The sequence below is a fragment of the Lissotriton helveticus genome, chromosome 5_1 (genome assembly GCF_964261635.1).
Source record: "Lissotriton helveticus chromosome 5_1, aLisHel1.1, whole genome shotgun sequence".
Taxonomy (NCBI): Eukaryota; Metazoa; Chordata; class Amphibia; order Caudata; family Salamandridae; genus Lissotriton; species Lissotriton helveticus.
Window position 1 is genome coordinate 457,755,234 of NC_136065.1, and position 15,640 is coordinate 457,770,873.

The 15,640-nt window shown below is 45.0% G+C and overlaps 1 protein-coding gene across 2 annotated transcripts in view; it reads left to right on the forward strand.

The window, feature by feature from the left end:
- WDFY4 (WDFY family member 4) overlaps positions 1–15,640 on the forward strand; it is a 1,018,342-nt gene that overhangs the window by 500,891 nt on the left and 501,811 nt on the right. For both annotated transcript variants that reach the window (XM_078642707.1, XM_078642708.1), the window contains one exon: positions 5,609–5,840. In XM_078642707.1, coding sequence (XP_078498833.1) covers positions 5,609–5,840 — 232 coding nt within the window. The remainder of the gene's footprint in view (positions 1–5,608; positions 5,841–15,640) is intronic.

The window sequence follows — 15,640 nt, forward strand, 5'->3', positions numbered from 1 at the left end:
TGTTGCCAATGTTAGTAACAACACAATTACTAATCATCGCACTCCTACAAGTGTGGCAATTCAGACTATTCCAGGCCCCCAAACCTTTAAGAATGACTTTGGCGACAGTTAATAGTAATTTTGTATCTATATAGAATTAATAAAGAATTGTTGTGCTAATTTCTAAATTAGACAGACAGCGTCATCATGGGGCAGACTGTCACAAGTACCATTGTTGACAAATTAAATGCTTTTGCCAAGCACCAGCAACCATCAGCTCAAATTATGAACTGGATCTTGATAACACCCAGCCACCACAGCACATTTATTGTTCCACACCGTGAACAAAACAAAAATTATAACAAAAGTGAAACATCACCAGGGGATATCAGATATGAGGTCAGGAGGCAATGGCATAGTCTACACATGGTGCAAACCTCTGCTGACATATATAGGTGCGGAAAGTATGGGTGGAGGGGTGCAGCTTCCCCATATATAGTTGGAGTACAGAAGGTGCTTCAGCAGTAAAGATTCCTTTATATTTTGTAATTATCTTGTCACATTTGCTGCCCGTTCAAAGACAAAGGTCAAATGTCAGGATATGCTGTCCAACAAATTGTTGTTTATTCTGGAACTGGTGTGCACTTTTATTGTACTGACTGCACAGTGGATTTTGTTAAAGTGATCTAGGCGACAATACTGCCGGGGTACAGGAGGTGAAAGGAAAGGCTGTAGGATGTCAGTATTTTTCTAACACACCAGTAAATACGACTAAGTGAACTGTACACATGTTTCAAATTCAATCAGCAATTAGGAAAGCACATTTTTGCAATTCTGAAATGTGATGGAAACAGAGATTTTAATATGATCAACATAAACCAAGGCACTTTACTTGGTGATACCAAATAGTATATATTCCCTGAAACTCAATTTCCAAATCTTATCGTTTTTGTTTTATATAATTTTACCTTTAACCCCTTCCATGCTGCCGTCGGCCGTTGGCCGACGGCAGCACTACCTCGCTGTTGCTGCCGTCGGCCAATGGCCGACGCGGCCCCGCCCGTTTTGCGGAAGTGCAGCACTTTTGCAAAATCGGCGTCGCAGCCGAGGGGTTAAACCTCATGTCTGTGCAGATGTTGTGGCCATTTCAATGGAAAATGTGCTGTTTGTAAATGACAGTGTGACACCGCACCAGTGCTCCAAAATGCACCTTCGACTACAACCCACACCCCTACTACTCTGCTGGTCAATGGGCATGGCACATTTCCTACACTTGTGAATTTTTGTGTGGAACTTCGATTGTTCACAATTCCTATGTCTTCAGTGATATAACATTAATGGCAGCACGCCTACTCTGAATAATATTCCAGCACCACTACTGACATTAGCTGTGATCAGCCGGTCATGCGATCCAATACCGGCATTTTTAACTCACCCTCCTGTACCCCTCTCAGGTCGTCAAACTGTAGTGCCATTAAATTGGTTGATAATCTACCTATTTTCAAAACACTTAGAAAAAAGGTGGTATGAAGCTTTACATTAAAAATAAATTATAAGCATTGTCACAACAAGAGGTATTGGCGGAGACATGTCACAGGGGAACTGCCATGGATAGGGATGAAAGACTACGCTGCCCTTGCCAAACATTTTGGAGTAGTAGTTGCAAACCGTCCCTACTAGTCTTGTGGGTCCTGACCATAGGCGCTGACAGTAGGGGTGCCGGGGTGCTGGAGCACCTTTAAAATAAACATGCTAGTGTTCAGAAGTTGAATGAGCAATAAAGCCGCCTTTACATTTTGTTTTGATCTTTTCCCGTTTGCTGTACATTCAAAAACAGAGGTCAAATATTAGGTTATGTCTTCTGATAAATTGCTGCATATTCTTTTAACATATATATTATGAAAGGCTGTAGGATGTCAGTTATTCTTAATACACAATACTTAAATGCCTGTAGATGAACTGCACAAATACTAAAAAATATTTCAGCAGATAGGAAAGCTTAAATGAAGCACATTTTTGCAGTTTAGAAGTGTGATGGAAACAAAGATTTTAATCGGCTCAAAATAAATCAAGGCACTTTACCTGATGATGCCCAAATGATAAATATTGGCTGAAACCTGATTTCCACGTTTGTTTACTCTATAGCTTGTAAGTAAAACTGCATATCAATGCAAATTTTGTTGCCATTTATATGGAGAATGCACTCTCTGTAAATGACAGTGCACACCACACCATGCTTTAGAAATATATGTGACAGTGTTCTTCGAAATGCACCATCAACTACACCTACCACTCTCCAGTTGAATTGGTGTCGCTCATTTGCTACACTTGTTCTTTGAGTGATGCTTGAATCTTTTACAATCCCTATCACTTCAATGATGTGGCATTGATGGCAGCACACCCACTCCGAAAATTGTTCGGAACACCAATGGTGGTAACCCAAATAACTATCTATTCACCAATCTTTGTATAGCTATACGGCTTCAAGGAAGTGACCCTATCTACACCATACATAACTCGATCAATGTGTGGTCAAACACCATTGGAAGGAAGAATGAAACTCAACAAAAATTAGATGAGATGTGGCGTAATGGGTAGAGCTGCTGACTCTGGACATGGAGCACATGGTTTGAGCCCCGGTCTTTGCACAACATCCTGTAATTGTGGGGAAATAACAGTCCTCTGGTGCTTAAAAAAAGTGTGTAATATAAACTTCCACTTGTGCAATGTAATCTAATGCTCATGTAAAATGTTCTATTGCCCCTGGGCCAATTGCTCAATATATAAATAAAACTTAAAATAATATTAGTCACAAAGGAGCATCACAGCACTGACTGTAGGGGTATTGTGCAGCCCCAAAGGTTGGAGACCAGATCTTCTATGGCTGGCCAGCTTGCAATTCATCATCTATAAAAAAAAACACAATTGATTGCAAACCTTACATTTGTTTCAGTGAACAATACCTCTTTGCAGGGTCAGATTGACCTACAGGCAGGGCCACTGGAATTTTCCTTTAAACCCCTCCTCTCCCCACCTCACTATTACTGCCTGGGAGTAGCTGCCACTGGTTTTAGGCATAAATATGGATTCGCTGCAATTGGTGCACAATCCTTCATTGGCTGCATAATTTTCAGATATTTACTAAAAAACAAATTCTAGCTCAGATTGATTAAGTTACTAAAAAAGTGGCAACATGTTACCATGCAGTGGAAGGCCCCTTGAAAAGACTCACCTTTCTACTTCTTAATGCTGTATAGACTGGTACTTGTGAGGTGAAACCTATGCCCAGGCCCTGTTACGAAGTGAAAAAAGGTCAAACTTCTGAATTAATACTATACAAAATGTGCAGCATTATGTCACATAATTTGCCTTTTTCTTGACACATAATTTGGTCCTCCTTGGCCGCGTAAATTGGTCGTCCCCTGCAGCATAATTCCAATGGCCCTGTCTAAAGGGGAATCTGGCAGCACCTAAAGGGCTGGACTAACAGGTTTGTGTGTAGGACAGAGGATAATTGTGGGTCTGGTGGCCCAGTCTTTACTCTAGATTTCTCTGATATTACCACAACTGTTGATTGCAGAAAGCACAAATGCATACAGTCTCCCTATACAGAATGTCTGTTCAAGTTGAAAACTGCCCAGATTTGCAAATGTGGACCACCTTTTAGCTATCTTGTGGACACCACAACCTTTTAACAACTGAACTCCTCGACGGTTAAGATCGAGTGTAAATTGCAATGAACAAGTGGTTGCACAATATAACATACAAGTAACTCATGCAGGGCACTTGCGCCATTGCCCATTTAAGAATGCGTGACAATCCCATGTCTGTTGGTCAATCTACATGAACTAGTGCCTTGGAAAGCCAAGTCAAGAAAGCAGTTCCAGAAGTCAAAAGTCTTCTAATAAGTTGTCACAAGCAGCACTAACACTCACACTACACCAATAAAAAACATCAATCAAAACGTGCTCTAAACCCACACATTGTAGATGTTCTGAGAGGCCCACAACACAAAGCAGAAGGGCACTAGGAATCCCCAGAGAACTTGTAAAAATGTCAAGGCACCTCCGAGGGGAGCGCCAGGGCCGGACTGACCGCAGCGGGCACCGGGCGTTTTTCCGGTAGGCTGGAAGGGTGAGGCTGGTTTTGGAGCGGTGGGGGTGTTTTTTGTTACTGTGTACAAGTCTTGCAGCAGTGCTGCAGTATCCGCCCCCTGTAACAAAAGCAGCAGCGGTGTTTCCCACCAGCACCCCCCCAACACCTCCCTGGCCGGTCCGAATGAATTGCCAGGGCTGGTTTGCATTCTCAGTCTGGCCGTGGGCAGCACGAGTGAAACCAGCTCCACACACAGTGACCAGTGTTATTTATGTAGAAGGCGGCGAGGCAGGTACTTGCTCACGAAATGTCTCACTGCACCAAGAAAATCCTCATCATTGCAAATGAGGTCCAACCACATGAGTAGCTGTTTTACCAACATGGAAGCTTTCCAGAGTTGACATTGAATGTCACCTGCATGTGATGTTGTGCCCAATCACGTTACAGTTTTACAATATCAGAGCTCAAAGACATGCCACCCAGTAAGTCAAATGGTGCATATTACGGAGATGGTGCGGAATAGCACCCAAAGTAATCCATGACATGACAGAATGGGAATAGTGTTGGCATTTGGACTCATAACCATACAAGTTGCCAGGAATGACACAGAACAAGGTGAGTAGATGTGCAGGTTACAAAACTATGTTTAAACCTGCTTGTTGATAATAGTTACGAGTGTCACCACAGCGGCTTCATTGGTACACAAGGAGAGTAAAACCCTTGCAGGTAGCATGCCAGAGCAGCGAAGAGCCTACAGTAGAAGTTGAAACATCATGTACATGCATGTAGTGAATTACAGTCGGGTGTGGAGAGGATGGTTACAGTTGCGTGTTCTGAACGCTCCTTCACCATACCTAAGGCGCCAGGGATATAACAGTCCAAATCCAAACAGTGCATGCGCCCCACCACACAGGTACATGTTTTCTTAACCCCTCCCACGCTCATGACGAGCTCAGCTTGGCTCGTCATGAGCCACGGTTCTCGTGTGCTCATGACGAGCTGAGCTCGTCACGGCCGTTAGAACGCTCACACGCGCGGGGATACTTCCCCTTCTGTGCTGAGTGTTCTATTGAAACGGGCATGGCCATGACGAGCTCAGCTCACACGAGAACCATGGCTCATGACGAGCTGAGCTCGTCATGAGCACCGGGGCGCTGTGCGCGCCCCCCCCCCCCCCCCCACCAGCACAGCAGGGGGTTAAGCCTATCCGCTGTGTGCGGAAAGGACATGTTGTTTGTAAAGAAACTCTGGCAAAACCGTGCACATTGTAGTCAATGCTTTTGAGCGAACACATTAGGACACACTTGGTGTAGACACTTTCCAGACACTGCAGCTATGAATAAGACATCAGTATGTTCACAGATATCCACAAGGGAATTCTGGATCGGAATGACTAGGGTGTCTGCCCTGAGAGGCCTAATATATGTTTCCATGGTGACATGTGGCACCTTGATGGAGAGCTTTGACTGTATCTGTGAATCACATGCCTAGTTCTGGTCTATCACACACCACTAACAGTTTCCTTCCTTGACAGATCCAGTACATCCAGCCACTGGCTGGGCCCTCCACCGCTCTGGATTCCATGTCCTTCCTCGATGTCTACGCCTACATTTCTACTCCAAGGATATGGAAGCAGAAATCCTCTCTCCTCTGGCGTCTGGGTCCCACCTACCTCTTCGACGACCCTGTCCCTGCCGAGGCCCTGCAAGTGATACACAGACTCGGGCCCAGCTACTGTGGAAGCTTCCAGGGGCTGCAGGACCACGGTACGTGCAGCTTCATTGACCAATCCATGATGGATGCCCGTCAGTTCTTTCTAATGTAGTGACCTGTTGCGCCTCCATTAAGGATAGGGCTTAGACTGCAGCGACTTGTGGAGATTTACGACCCGTGCTGGAGTTTCTCCTCAGGGGGATGTGATGATCTCTGAATAATCTGCACAGGGAGGCAGAAGAAGAGCCGAAGAGCTTCAGAGGTGGGCCAGGGGCTTCGGCGTTTAATGAAGAAGCTTTTTAACTAAAGTACGCCGGCATCATCCATTATTGAGCAGACAGAGCAGCCACATGGCCGCCATCGATCGCAGGGGTTCAAAGGAGTCGAGTGCCCGCTCCACATCCGATGCCCTGGCTCAGCCAGTGCTAGAAAATGTGCTCCTGCCCAGGTAGAGCAATAGCTAGTGATCCTTATAACATGATACAAGTTGGGGTGCGCAAATTCTGTACTTTGTTTTCAAATTTAATAGAAACTTGCATCAGGGGCGGCTCTAGGCTCATGGCGGCCCTGGGCAGGTAGCGTATGTAGGGGGCCCCAGAGGAACGCAGGTGCGGAAGCCAGTGAAAGGGGGGGGGGGGGGTCAGGGTGTTTGGAAGTGGAACAGAGCCGGAGGCCGCCAAATCCCTGCCAAGGGCCGCCACGCAAATATGTATCCATCCAAAGAAGATTATTATATTATTAAGGATATATATTGGCGTGGCGGCCCCTGGGGTTTGGCGGCCCTGTGCAGGTGCCCAGCTTGCACATGCCTAAGGCCGCCCCTGCTTGCATCATTTTCCATTTTCAACGAAATATTGTTTGCCAGTATCTTGCATTACTTTTTCAGACGAGGTCAAACTCTGCTTAGAAACGCTGTTAGACGCTGCACTGGCAGAAGCAGTGCCTAATTTTTTTTTTTAAATAAGTGCCTGGGCCCTCGTCAGGAGGCCACTGCAGGGTGCACCACACATTGCCACTGTACTAACACAACCAGGGCTGGAATGGCCCTACCTGGCACCGGGTGTTTTCCCAGTGGACCGGAAGGGTGGGGGCTGGTTTTGTTACTGGGGGCCAGTTTTGCAGCAGTGCCGCATTATCGGCCCCTTGTAACAGTAGCGGGAGCGGTTCTTCTCACTAGCACCCCTCCCCCCGGCTACCGGGGCCGGTCGAGCAGGTTGCCAGGGTCGGTTGCTGTTTCCAGTCTGGCCGTGAACTCAACTACTAACCATTACACTGCTACAAGTGTGACAATTCAGACTGTTTGAGGCCGCCAAAGCTTTAAGAATGGCCTGGGTGGCAGGTATTAGTTGTTTTTAATGTGTATTGAATTAGCAAACAACAGTTTTTCTGCTAATTTTCAAAGTGTATAAACAGCGCCGCCATATAGCAGTTGATATAAGTGCATGTTCAGGCAATTAAGTGCTGGTGCCAGGAGTTAAGTGCTGGTGTCAGCACTGGAAACTGTCAGACTCAAATTAAGTACTGGACTGGAGACTGGTTTCAGCGGACAATAGTCCAGATGTACAACAATTGGCAATTGCAACTTGCAAATTGTGCCAATTTGCGAGTCGCAACACCCATTGTATAACAGTGTCTGAGAAACTTTTTGCGATTCCCAATTGGGTCGCAAATTGCATGCCTCATGCATATTAATGAGGCTGTCGCAATTTGCGACCCCTTTGGGAATGGCTGGCACTCCCAGGGATGGTGGCCGGCTGGGGTCAGCAGACCTCCATGTCTGGACTGCTTTTAAATAAAGCAGTTTTTTGGAGGGAAATGCCGCATGTTTTCCTTGAAGGAAAATGGGATGCATTAAAAAAAAAGCAAATGAAACGTTTTTGTTTCATTTTTTAAGGGCAGGTAGTGTTCCCTGGGACCACTGCCTGCTCTGAAAAAATATTTGCGCACCCATTCTCAAAGGGGAAAGGGTCCCCTGGGGACCCCTTCCCATTTTTCAGTGGTGTAGGGTGGTAAACTGCAAGTGTTTTGCAAGTGTTTTGCGACCGCAATTGCAGTCGCAAAACATTCTAACATAGTGTTCAGACTCGCTATTAGGAAGGGGCACCCTCGGAACGCCCCTTCCTATTAGCGAGTCACTAATCCTATTTTGTTAGTTGCTATTTAATTAGCGACTTGCAAAATAGGGTTAGTACATGGGCCACAGGTTTTTTTGCATGAGCAAACGGGTCAAAACCAATTTGCGCATGCAAAAAATCTGTTGTACATCTGGCCCAATGTCTCTTAGCCAGACATTTTGTGTGTGGACAGCTCTCCTGGGGGTAAAAATCCTGCAAAATTTCATCTTGCTAAATTCTGATAAAATTTGAGAAAGGCAAAATTCACAAATTTTGTGAATGTTGGTGCATGATTTAAATTTTTCCTAGCCCGAGATAAAAGCACACTCCATTCACACGACAGTCCATCCTTTCTCTGTGAGGCACTATCTCGGCTTCATAACTGATCATGCCTGGCCTGGTTGCAGGGTAGTTTGTAGGACTCATTATGGAAGGCAAGAAGTCCTCTGAGAATGCCAACCTGTTTATTTTGCATTTAAAGCATATCCATGATTCAGCATGTTGCAGAGATCCACTGTGTCACAAGCAATGCCTACACACTCCGGTAGAACTAACCTGCTCAGCAGAACTCCCAGGCTATTATCAAGACCTTTACTAACGGATAACTCTGTATTAAAGGGACAGACGTTTTCTAGCTGAGGAATTTTCCTTTACACATAATGTTTCCATGGGTATTTGTCCATTTAGTTCAAATAACTAACTATGATTACAAATTCCACATACAATGTAGAATGTATAACTGATGCCAAATGTAATGTACAGCGACTGTTCCTATCTCCGTGCCTGTCCTATTTCTCTTCTGTTTACCACTAATTTTTCTGTCCTTTCCTTCTTACTTTTCTTCCACTCTCAAAATACAAACAGTAGGGGCTAGCTATATAAACACCAATGTATAAACGACTACTATTCATTCTTGGCTAACCCTCTGTATAGCGGTTGTGATTGTATTCTGTAAAAAAAGAATTTTAAAAAAACAAAGGAAAAAAAAATCCACATGCACTGATTTGTTAAGTCTAAGAACAGCAGTGACTTTTTTTGTGTTGCTCAGTCCAATGATTACAAAAATATGCTATAAATAAACCCCAAGGATTGTGGATACTAGTGGTGCAAGAACCTTCCAAGAATCAAGATCGGGGTTGGTCTTTTCACAACAAAGCCGATGGTGCAGCTTTCCCGGAGTCCGAGGACATTTCATCTCTCCGTAAGGAGTGACCGGAAGCCCCCCATGGAAAAATCCCGGCTATCTGTGATAAGTGAATAATTCCCATCCTTGAACCGAATGCATATTTAAAGATAAATGAGGACAATAAAAATAAAAAATTTAAAAAAACAGCAGTGGCTCCTCCGTTAGGGTGGAGGAGCGTCGCCCTACTGCTTTCCCAGCAGTGCATCCAGGAAAAATAAAACGATAATAAAACGATGTGAGTATTATTTTATTTTTCAGCACTGAGGCAGTCTAGGGTGGGGTGGGGTTGGGTTGGGCTAGGCTGTCTTAATGAATCAGGGAGGAGAAGTGGTGAGCACCATAAGTGCTCAGGTTGGTTTGGCCAACCGTCTTAGGGCTGCAAACCCGACCTGCGCACTTAGCATTTCTCCATCCCAGGCTGCGTTGTACAGCTGGGTGGAGAATGGACACCGGCTCCTAGGCCCTGCCTGAATGCCAAACCAGGCTGCTCAGATTGATCCCGGCACTTCTCTCATGCTGGTAATAGTTTTATAGCATGACAGCTTCGTCATGATTGGCTTAGGGGAGTCTGTGTGCCTGTGCACTGCCGAAGTCGACAGGAGCAGAAGAGGAGAGACGCGGCGGCCAGCAAGTAAGTAATCTTTTCTTTTTTTGTCCCCTGCACTGTCTCACCACTTCTCTTACTCAGCAGCTGCCATTGAAGAACAGGACTCAAAACTAGGTGTCGAGGAGACAGAGTTTGTCTATTTACCAGCACATTCTGTGAAACATTCACTGCACCGTATTACTGTGAATGCGCTGTTCACAATGCAGGCGTGAGCTCTCGCCACTGTAAAGAGCACCTTGGTGATTGGTCGTTCAGCTATTTCAAGCCACCAGACCATCTTCCACTGCCGACAACAACCATCTTGGACTGCATTTCTAAGGAAAATCAGAGACCACCCTACTGGTGGGTGCAGCAAATAACCCACGTGTAGAGTGATGCCTTGGTGGTCCCTGGGACTAGATGTCTCGTTCCAAGGGCTCTTGAGGGGCACACCAACTCTTTCTAATACCCAGTCAGTGCATATCCTTGCCTCTGTGCCCGCATCTGTAATAGTAGGTACAGAACATTATAATGTCAATGAGAACAATTTCTGACTATCACTTGATTGTTGCATACATCATGGAAAGAATTGATCAAATTAGTGATAATCAGAGTGCAAAAGAACAATATTTATTACTACGTAGTCCAATATTTATCTGTATAGCTAATTTATTGGTAATGAAGATGCAGTCATTGAACATATCCGGAACAAATCACAGCAGAAAATTCATACTATAAACAAAAGTGCGGGCGAATTGAACATATATTATGCAAGGTTAAGGCCATATTGAACATGAAAGTACTAAACAGAATAGAAACTGCATAGATGTTGTGGTAAATAAATAAATAATACCCTATTTTTGACTAGACTTATAGCATAACAGATAGCTCAATAAATAAGAGTCAAGATTCGAGGTAGTAGGAGTTTCTGCAGGTTTATTACAGCATAAGGACAGGATCAGGACAACCTGCATGGGAACAGGACAATAAGGCCCGGCAGCTGCCGGGGCTAGGTCTGGGATGAGCGCGCTAACATTTAATAACAAAACATTGACTTATATACATAGCGCAAACACATAGCAGTACATTGCAGTAGGCGTAACAGTGGGTGGAGTAGAAGGCGTGACGCGTAGCAGTCGCGAGAGATAACAGTAATAAGAGGTGTAACTGGGAGTATACTTAGACATGTGATGCAAAACGTAACAGAATATGTCATGAATGGGCGGAAACATTGGAGGGGGCTACCTAAGGAGCCGGGACCTCTAACCTAATGGTGCGCGAAAACTAGCAATGACGTGTTACTAGGAAAAGCTGGGGGCTACGAACTCTGTGCTAAGAGCAGAGACTAGAGTCTGGAGGGTCGGAGCGACATGTACCTAAACCCTATCTGGTATCTAATGTTTAGGGAACATGTTGATATAAACTAGAAGTCATGAGGGGAAAAGCTAACTTGATTCTAAGACTGGACCATGCATTATTCTACATGTAGTGCGTGAAGAATATTAAATGACCATTAAATACAGTATTTCTCTAACGTGGAGACGAGAAGGCTAGACAATGACGGAAACTATTGATGCAGTTCAGTAGCTTAGGAATGCAGAGGAGGAGGACTGAACTGATAGCAGGAACTATAACATACTTTTGGCAGACTCAGAGGCAGAGCCGGGGTGCACCGGGCACTGCAAGGCAGGAAGTAAGTGAAGGGTCGAGGATACAGGTGGGGGCTGTATCGCTCCTTAGCGAGGCTTTCAGGAGACAGGAGCTGAATCTGTGGTCCGGGCCCTTTTGAGGCCTGGAAACGGAGACTTTATAATTGAATAACGTGCACACTGAGAAACGTGGCAACATTACTTACATAGGCCTGATATTCGTAGTATTCACGAGGACTGGAAACTATCATACTAGAGGTGGACACAACTGGAATTGCGTCTTTAATCAGGAATGGGGAATACATATGCATATTGATCATGCACACATAACATATGATGGATGAGGCGTAGGGACACAGAACATGGCAAAATTTACTTTTCCACATTCCCTCCTTGTCACTACGTTTCCATCAGGAAACATCAATATTCATGATACCGTCTATCATTTCATACAGTACCATTTGCTCGTCTCGAATTGTCTTGGAACGGGATTTAGAACAGGGCTTGGGACGGGGAATACAAGAGGTAGCACACATGCTGCAAATCGCAGGGCCACATTGTATACAGAGGCAGCAGCTAAATATGATCGCTACTGCAATACCTAGAAAGGACAGGACTTTCCATCCCCATGCGGAAATTATATTCCAGAACCAACCGGACCATGTCCAGGTGCCTGGATCTTGGTGTAACAGATGGGCAATTTTATGGAGTCTGGTTATAGCTGAATAAACAGACGGCGCGTTATTTGGAATGAAAATACAACAACTGGATCCGAGAACTCTACAGGCCCCGCCCCTATCGGCCAGTATGACGTCAAGGACGAGACGATTCTGTAAAACGACAATTCTCATAAAGGATTGCTCTTCAGTTAAATTACCTAGAGCGGAGGCAGTCTCATCTACTACTGCTTCAAGGGTTCTTGTTAACCTACGGATTAGCTTACTATTTACAACTGTACCTAAATAAGGGAAAACACCTTTATCTATATCAATGAATTGCTCTGCGGCGGTTTCAGTATAATCGACAATCGGGAGATTTCTCTTGTGTCTAGTGTGTACTAAGAAAGAATTCCTATGATAGTCAGGTGGGGCTAGAAAAACAGGTGGCAGTAGGAAAGCAATGTAACAGGTTCCCTCCCAATCGAGGGGCAGACGGACATATGCAGTTTGACCACAAACAGTACAAGAAAGTTGACATGTTGGTCCACTCTTAATCAATTTGTGAGAAGTCTGATGATAGATGAAAAGCCCCTTGTGAATTAGGAAACAGCGATATCCATGTGACAGCCCTGAGGACTTGTCCAGCTCTCTTGCTGTAATAAAAAAATATATCTATAACTTTTCTTGTTTCAGATGTATCCTTGGCTAGGCAGATTAAAGTGGAAAGCAGAATGAGGTTGTTCCTCCAAAATATCTTAAAATGTATATCTCCATACTTTCCCTAATGTTGTGTAGCCTGGTTTATTGGGCCTGGCGACTCAGTGGTTTAATGCATCAGCTGTAAGGGTCTCTGTTTGACCTTAGAGCGATAGGTTCGAATCCCACCATTCCCACTCAGGCTTTCAAGCTGTTGAGGTCAGGAACATTAGTATAATTAAGTTGGGTAATAATGAACATCTATTATCTGTCTAGGAAATATAAGCATCATCTGTCAAGAGACACCTCTGAGGTGAATGTGCAGTCTGCAAATATGGCTGACATCTTATGGCCTTAGTGTTTTCCGTGAAAGAAACACGAAAGCGTGTGGGCCTTTCCCACCACCTAGATTATCCCAAGCTGAGGCTAGAAAATGCAGCAGCACAAATTCCCAGTGACTCAATCGAACCTGAATAGCCCTCGACACTGAATTCAAGTAACTACAGTCCTGAGTACGAGTGCTCCTGAGGGGTATCGCAGCCATTGAATAGGACTTTAACTGGTGCAATAAAAAGCACCTATTCTGAGTTTTTGGGGAATAAAATGAGGATTTTGGTGCTTACTACATCACAATCCTCATTTCGCGATCAATAGCATACTCTTTTCCCTGTTAAGTATTGGCAGGTTTCCCCTACTGAAACTGAAAGGAGCAGGCCTTTTGCCACCTGGTAATAACCAGGTGTGGTAAATTCCAAACAACCCGGATTTTGACCCCTGCACAGAGATCAGAAAACTGTAGCCCACTTCTAAATTGGGTTTAAGTCCTATTCATCAAGGACTTTAAGGTCTCAACTTTGAAGGATACGCCTACTACTGCAAACCAAAAAGAGACGTGGTCTTCAACTGCATTGTGGCAATGCATTTCCATAGATATGTTTGGGGATAATATTGCACAAACCTAGGTTTAAAGCAATGAAGCACATTACAAAGATGGAGTTACGGGGGATTACAGAGGAGGGGATGTGTGCAGAGAAGGAGTATTACGAGTTAGGGTTCATCGGAGCATTATGACTAAGCCTCATGCTTGAAGACGTTTGGGTGCATTTTTCACACCCACCCTCCATCAGGAGGGGGCACAGCTTGAAAAAATGGTGAATACCACATGCAGCTCTCCCACTGGATTCACAGCAGTACAGCAGGCACCTAGCTCCATCTCTCTTCCAATGGGATGGGGAGATGAAGGTGGATAGAAGACATACCAATTATCTTTGACTGTGTCCTTACTTTTCCACAGCTTTGATGTCTCAAAGGCCTCAACACAAAGACGTGACCTTCTCCCCCACACAGAATCTGCCCCTAATTTATGCCTAAGGCAAGCCCGTCTGCGCCCGTCCGCGCCTGGCACGGGCCCAGGGCCTGTCCCCCTGCTCAGGCCACCACTGACACCCGCATTAGCTGGACCAGAGATCAGCTGTTACAGTTAGGAACGGGCTCTTGTTCTACATCTGCTCGCTGCCCCCCTAACAGCTTAGATGGTCACTCTTTCAACTGTCCTCTATGCAACTTATTGCTCCCTCCGTGGTGCGAACGCACCCTACCTCTTCCTCCTGCCCCGCCCGGCCGCTGCCTAAAATCAGCACTGATTAACTGTAGATCCCTCCCCCGTCATGCCAACGAGATTTGGTCTATCCTGACCACTTATAGCTGGGACATCTTATTCCTTACCGAATCTTGGATTAATGACACCTCTAACCCGGACATCCATATAGCCACCCCCCCGGACTATCGATTCCTGGGTGTGAACCGTGAGGGTAAAATCGGAGGCGGATTGGCAATTCTGTTCAAATCCCATCTAAATATTACTATTAAAAAAATTACTAATATCGGACTGATCGAAGCTATGTATTTTACTATCGCTGACTCAGCGGCAGTCTTTCTAACAGGTATCTTAGTATATAATCCCCCTAAAGCATCTCCCTCCTCCTTATCACAATTGGTGCACATCATCACTGACTTGTCTCTTAAGCACCCACACTTTATGGTATTAGGAGATTTTAACCTTCATGTGGATGATCCCACCTGCACCCAAGCCACGCGCCTTCTCGACTCTCTTCAGAGCCTGAGCCTGACACAACTAATTCGTGGTCCTACGCACGTGGCGGGCCATACATTGGACCTTATATTCTCGAACCTGCCAGGGACCATCATCCACCCTTCCCTTCCCCTCACCTGGTCCGATCACTACCTGCTCGCGGTTGATATCTCACTTCCTCAGGCAGTTACCTCGGTAGCACTTGGTTCAGACCTCAGAAGAAAATGGCACAAGATCACCTGTACTGCTCTAGAATCGATATTTAGCTGCCCTTTAGAGTCCGAACTGGAAAATGTTGATGACTGTGTCACCAAGTTTAATAGGACCTTATCGGCTGCAATTGATGAAACTGCACCGCTTCTACCTGTGTCATCGGCAAGATCCCGCCCCTCTGCTCCCTGGTTCACAGCCACGCTACGTAAAGAAAAAAGTCACTGCAAACAATTAGAACGTAGCTGGAGACGATCTTATGATACTGAGGCAAAAACCATCTATAAAACAGCCCTTAAGAAATTTACTAAACTAAAAAAACTGGCCATGAAAGAGTTTTTTGCCTTACAAATTAAAGATGCAGACAATTCTGCTAAGATGCTGTTTAAAATCGTCAAAGATTTTGTAAAACCCCCAGCTATGACATCTAACAATCTAGCTAACCAGTCTCTTTGCAATGGACTATCGGATTTCTTTGAAGAAAAAATTGAAAAAATTGCATCCTCCTTCCCTTCAGATGGAGCACCTGATCTTCACCTTCCTCCGGTTTCTAACATCTATGACTCCGCTCCCTCACTATTAGCATTCAAGGATCTCACCCCTGACTTTGCACTTAAATTACTTTTACAGTGCAAATCGGGCTCCCCCTTGGACCCGGCTC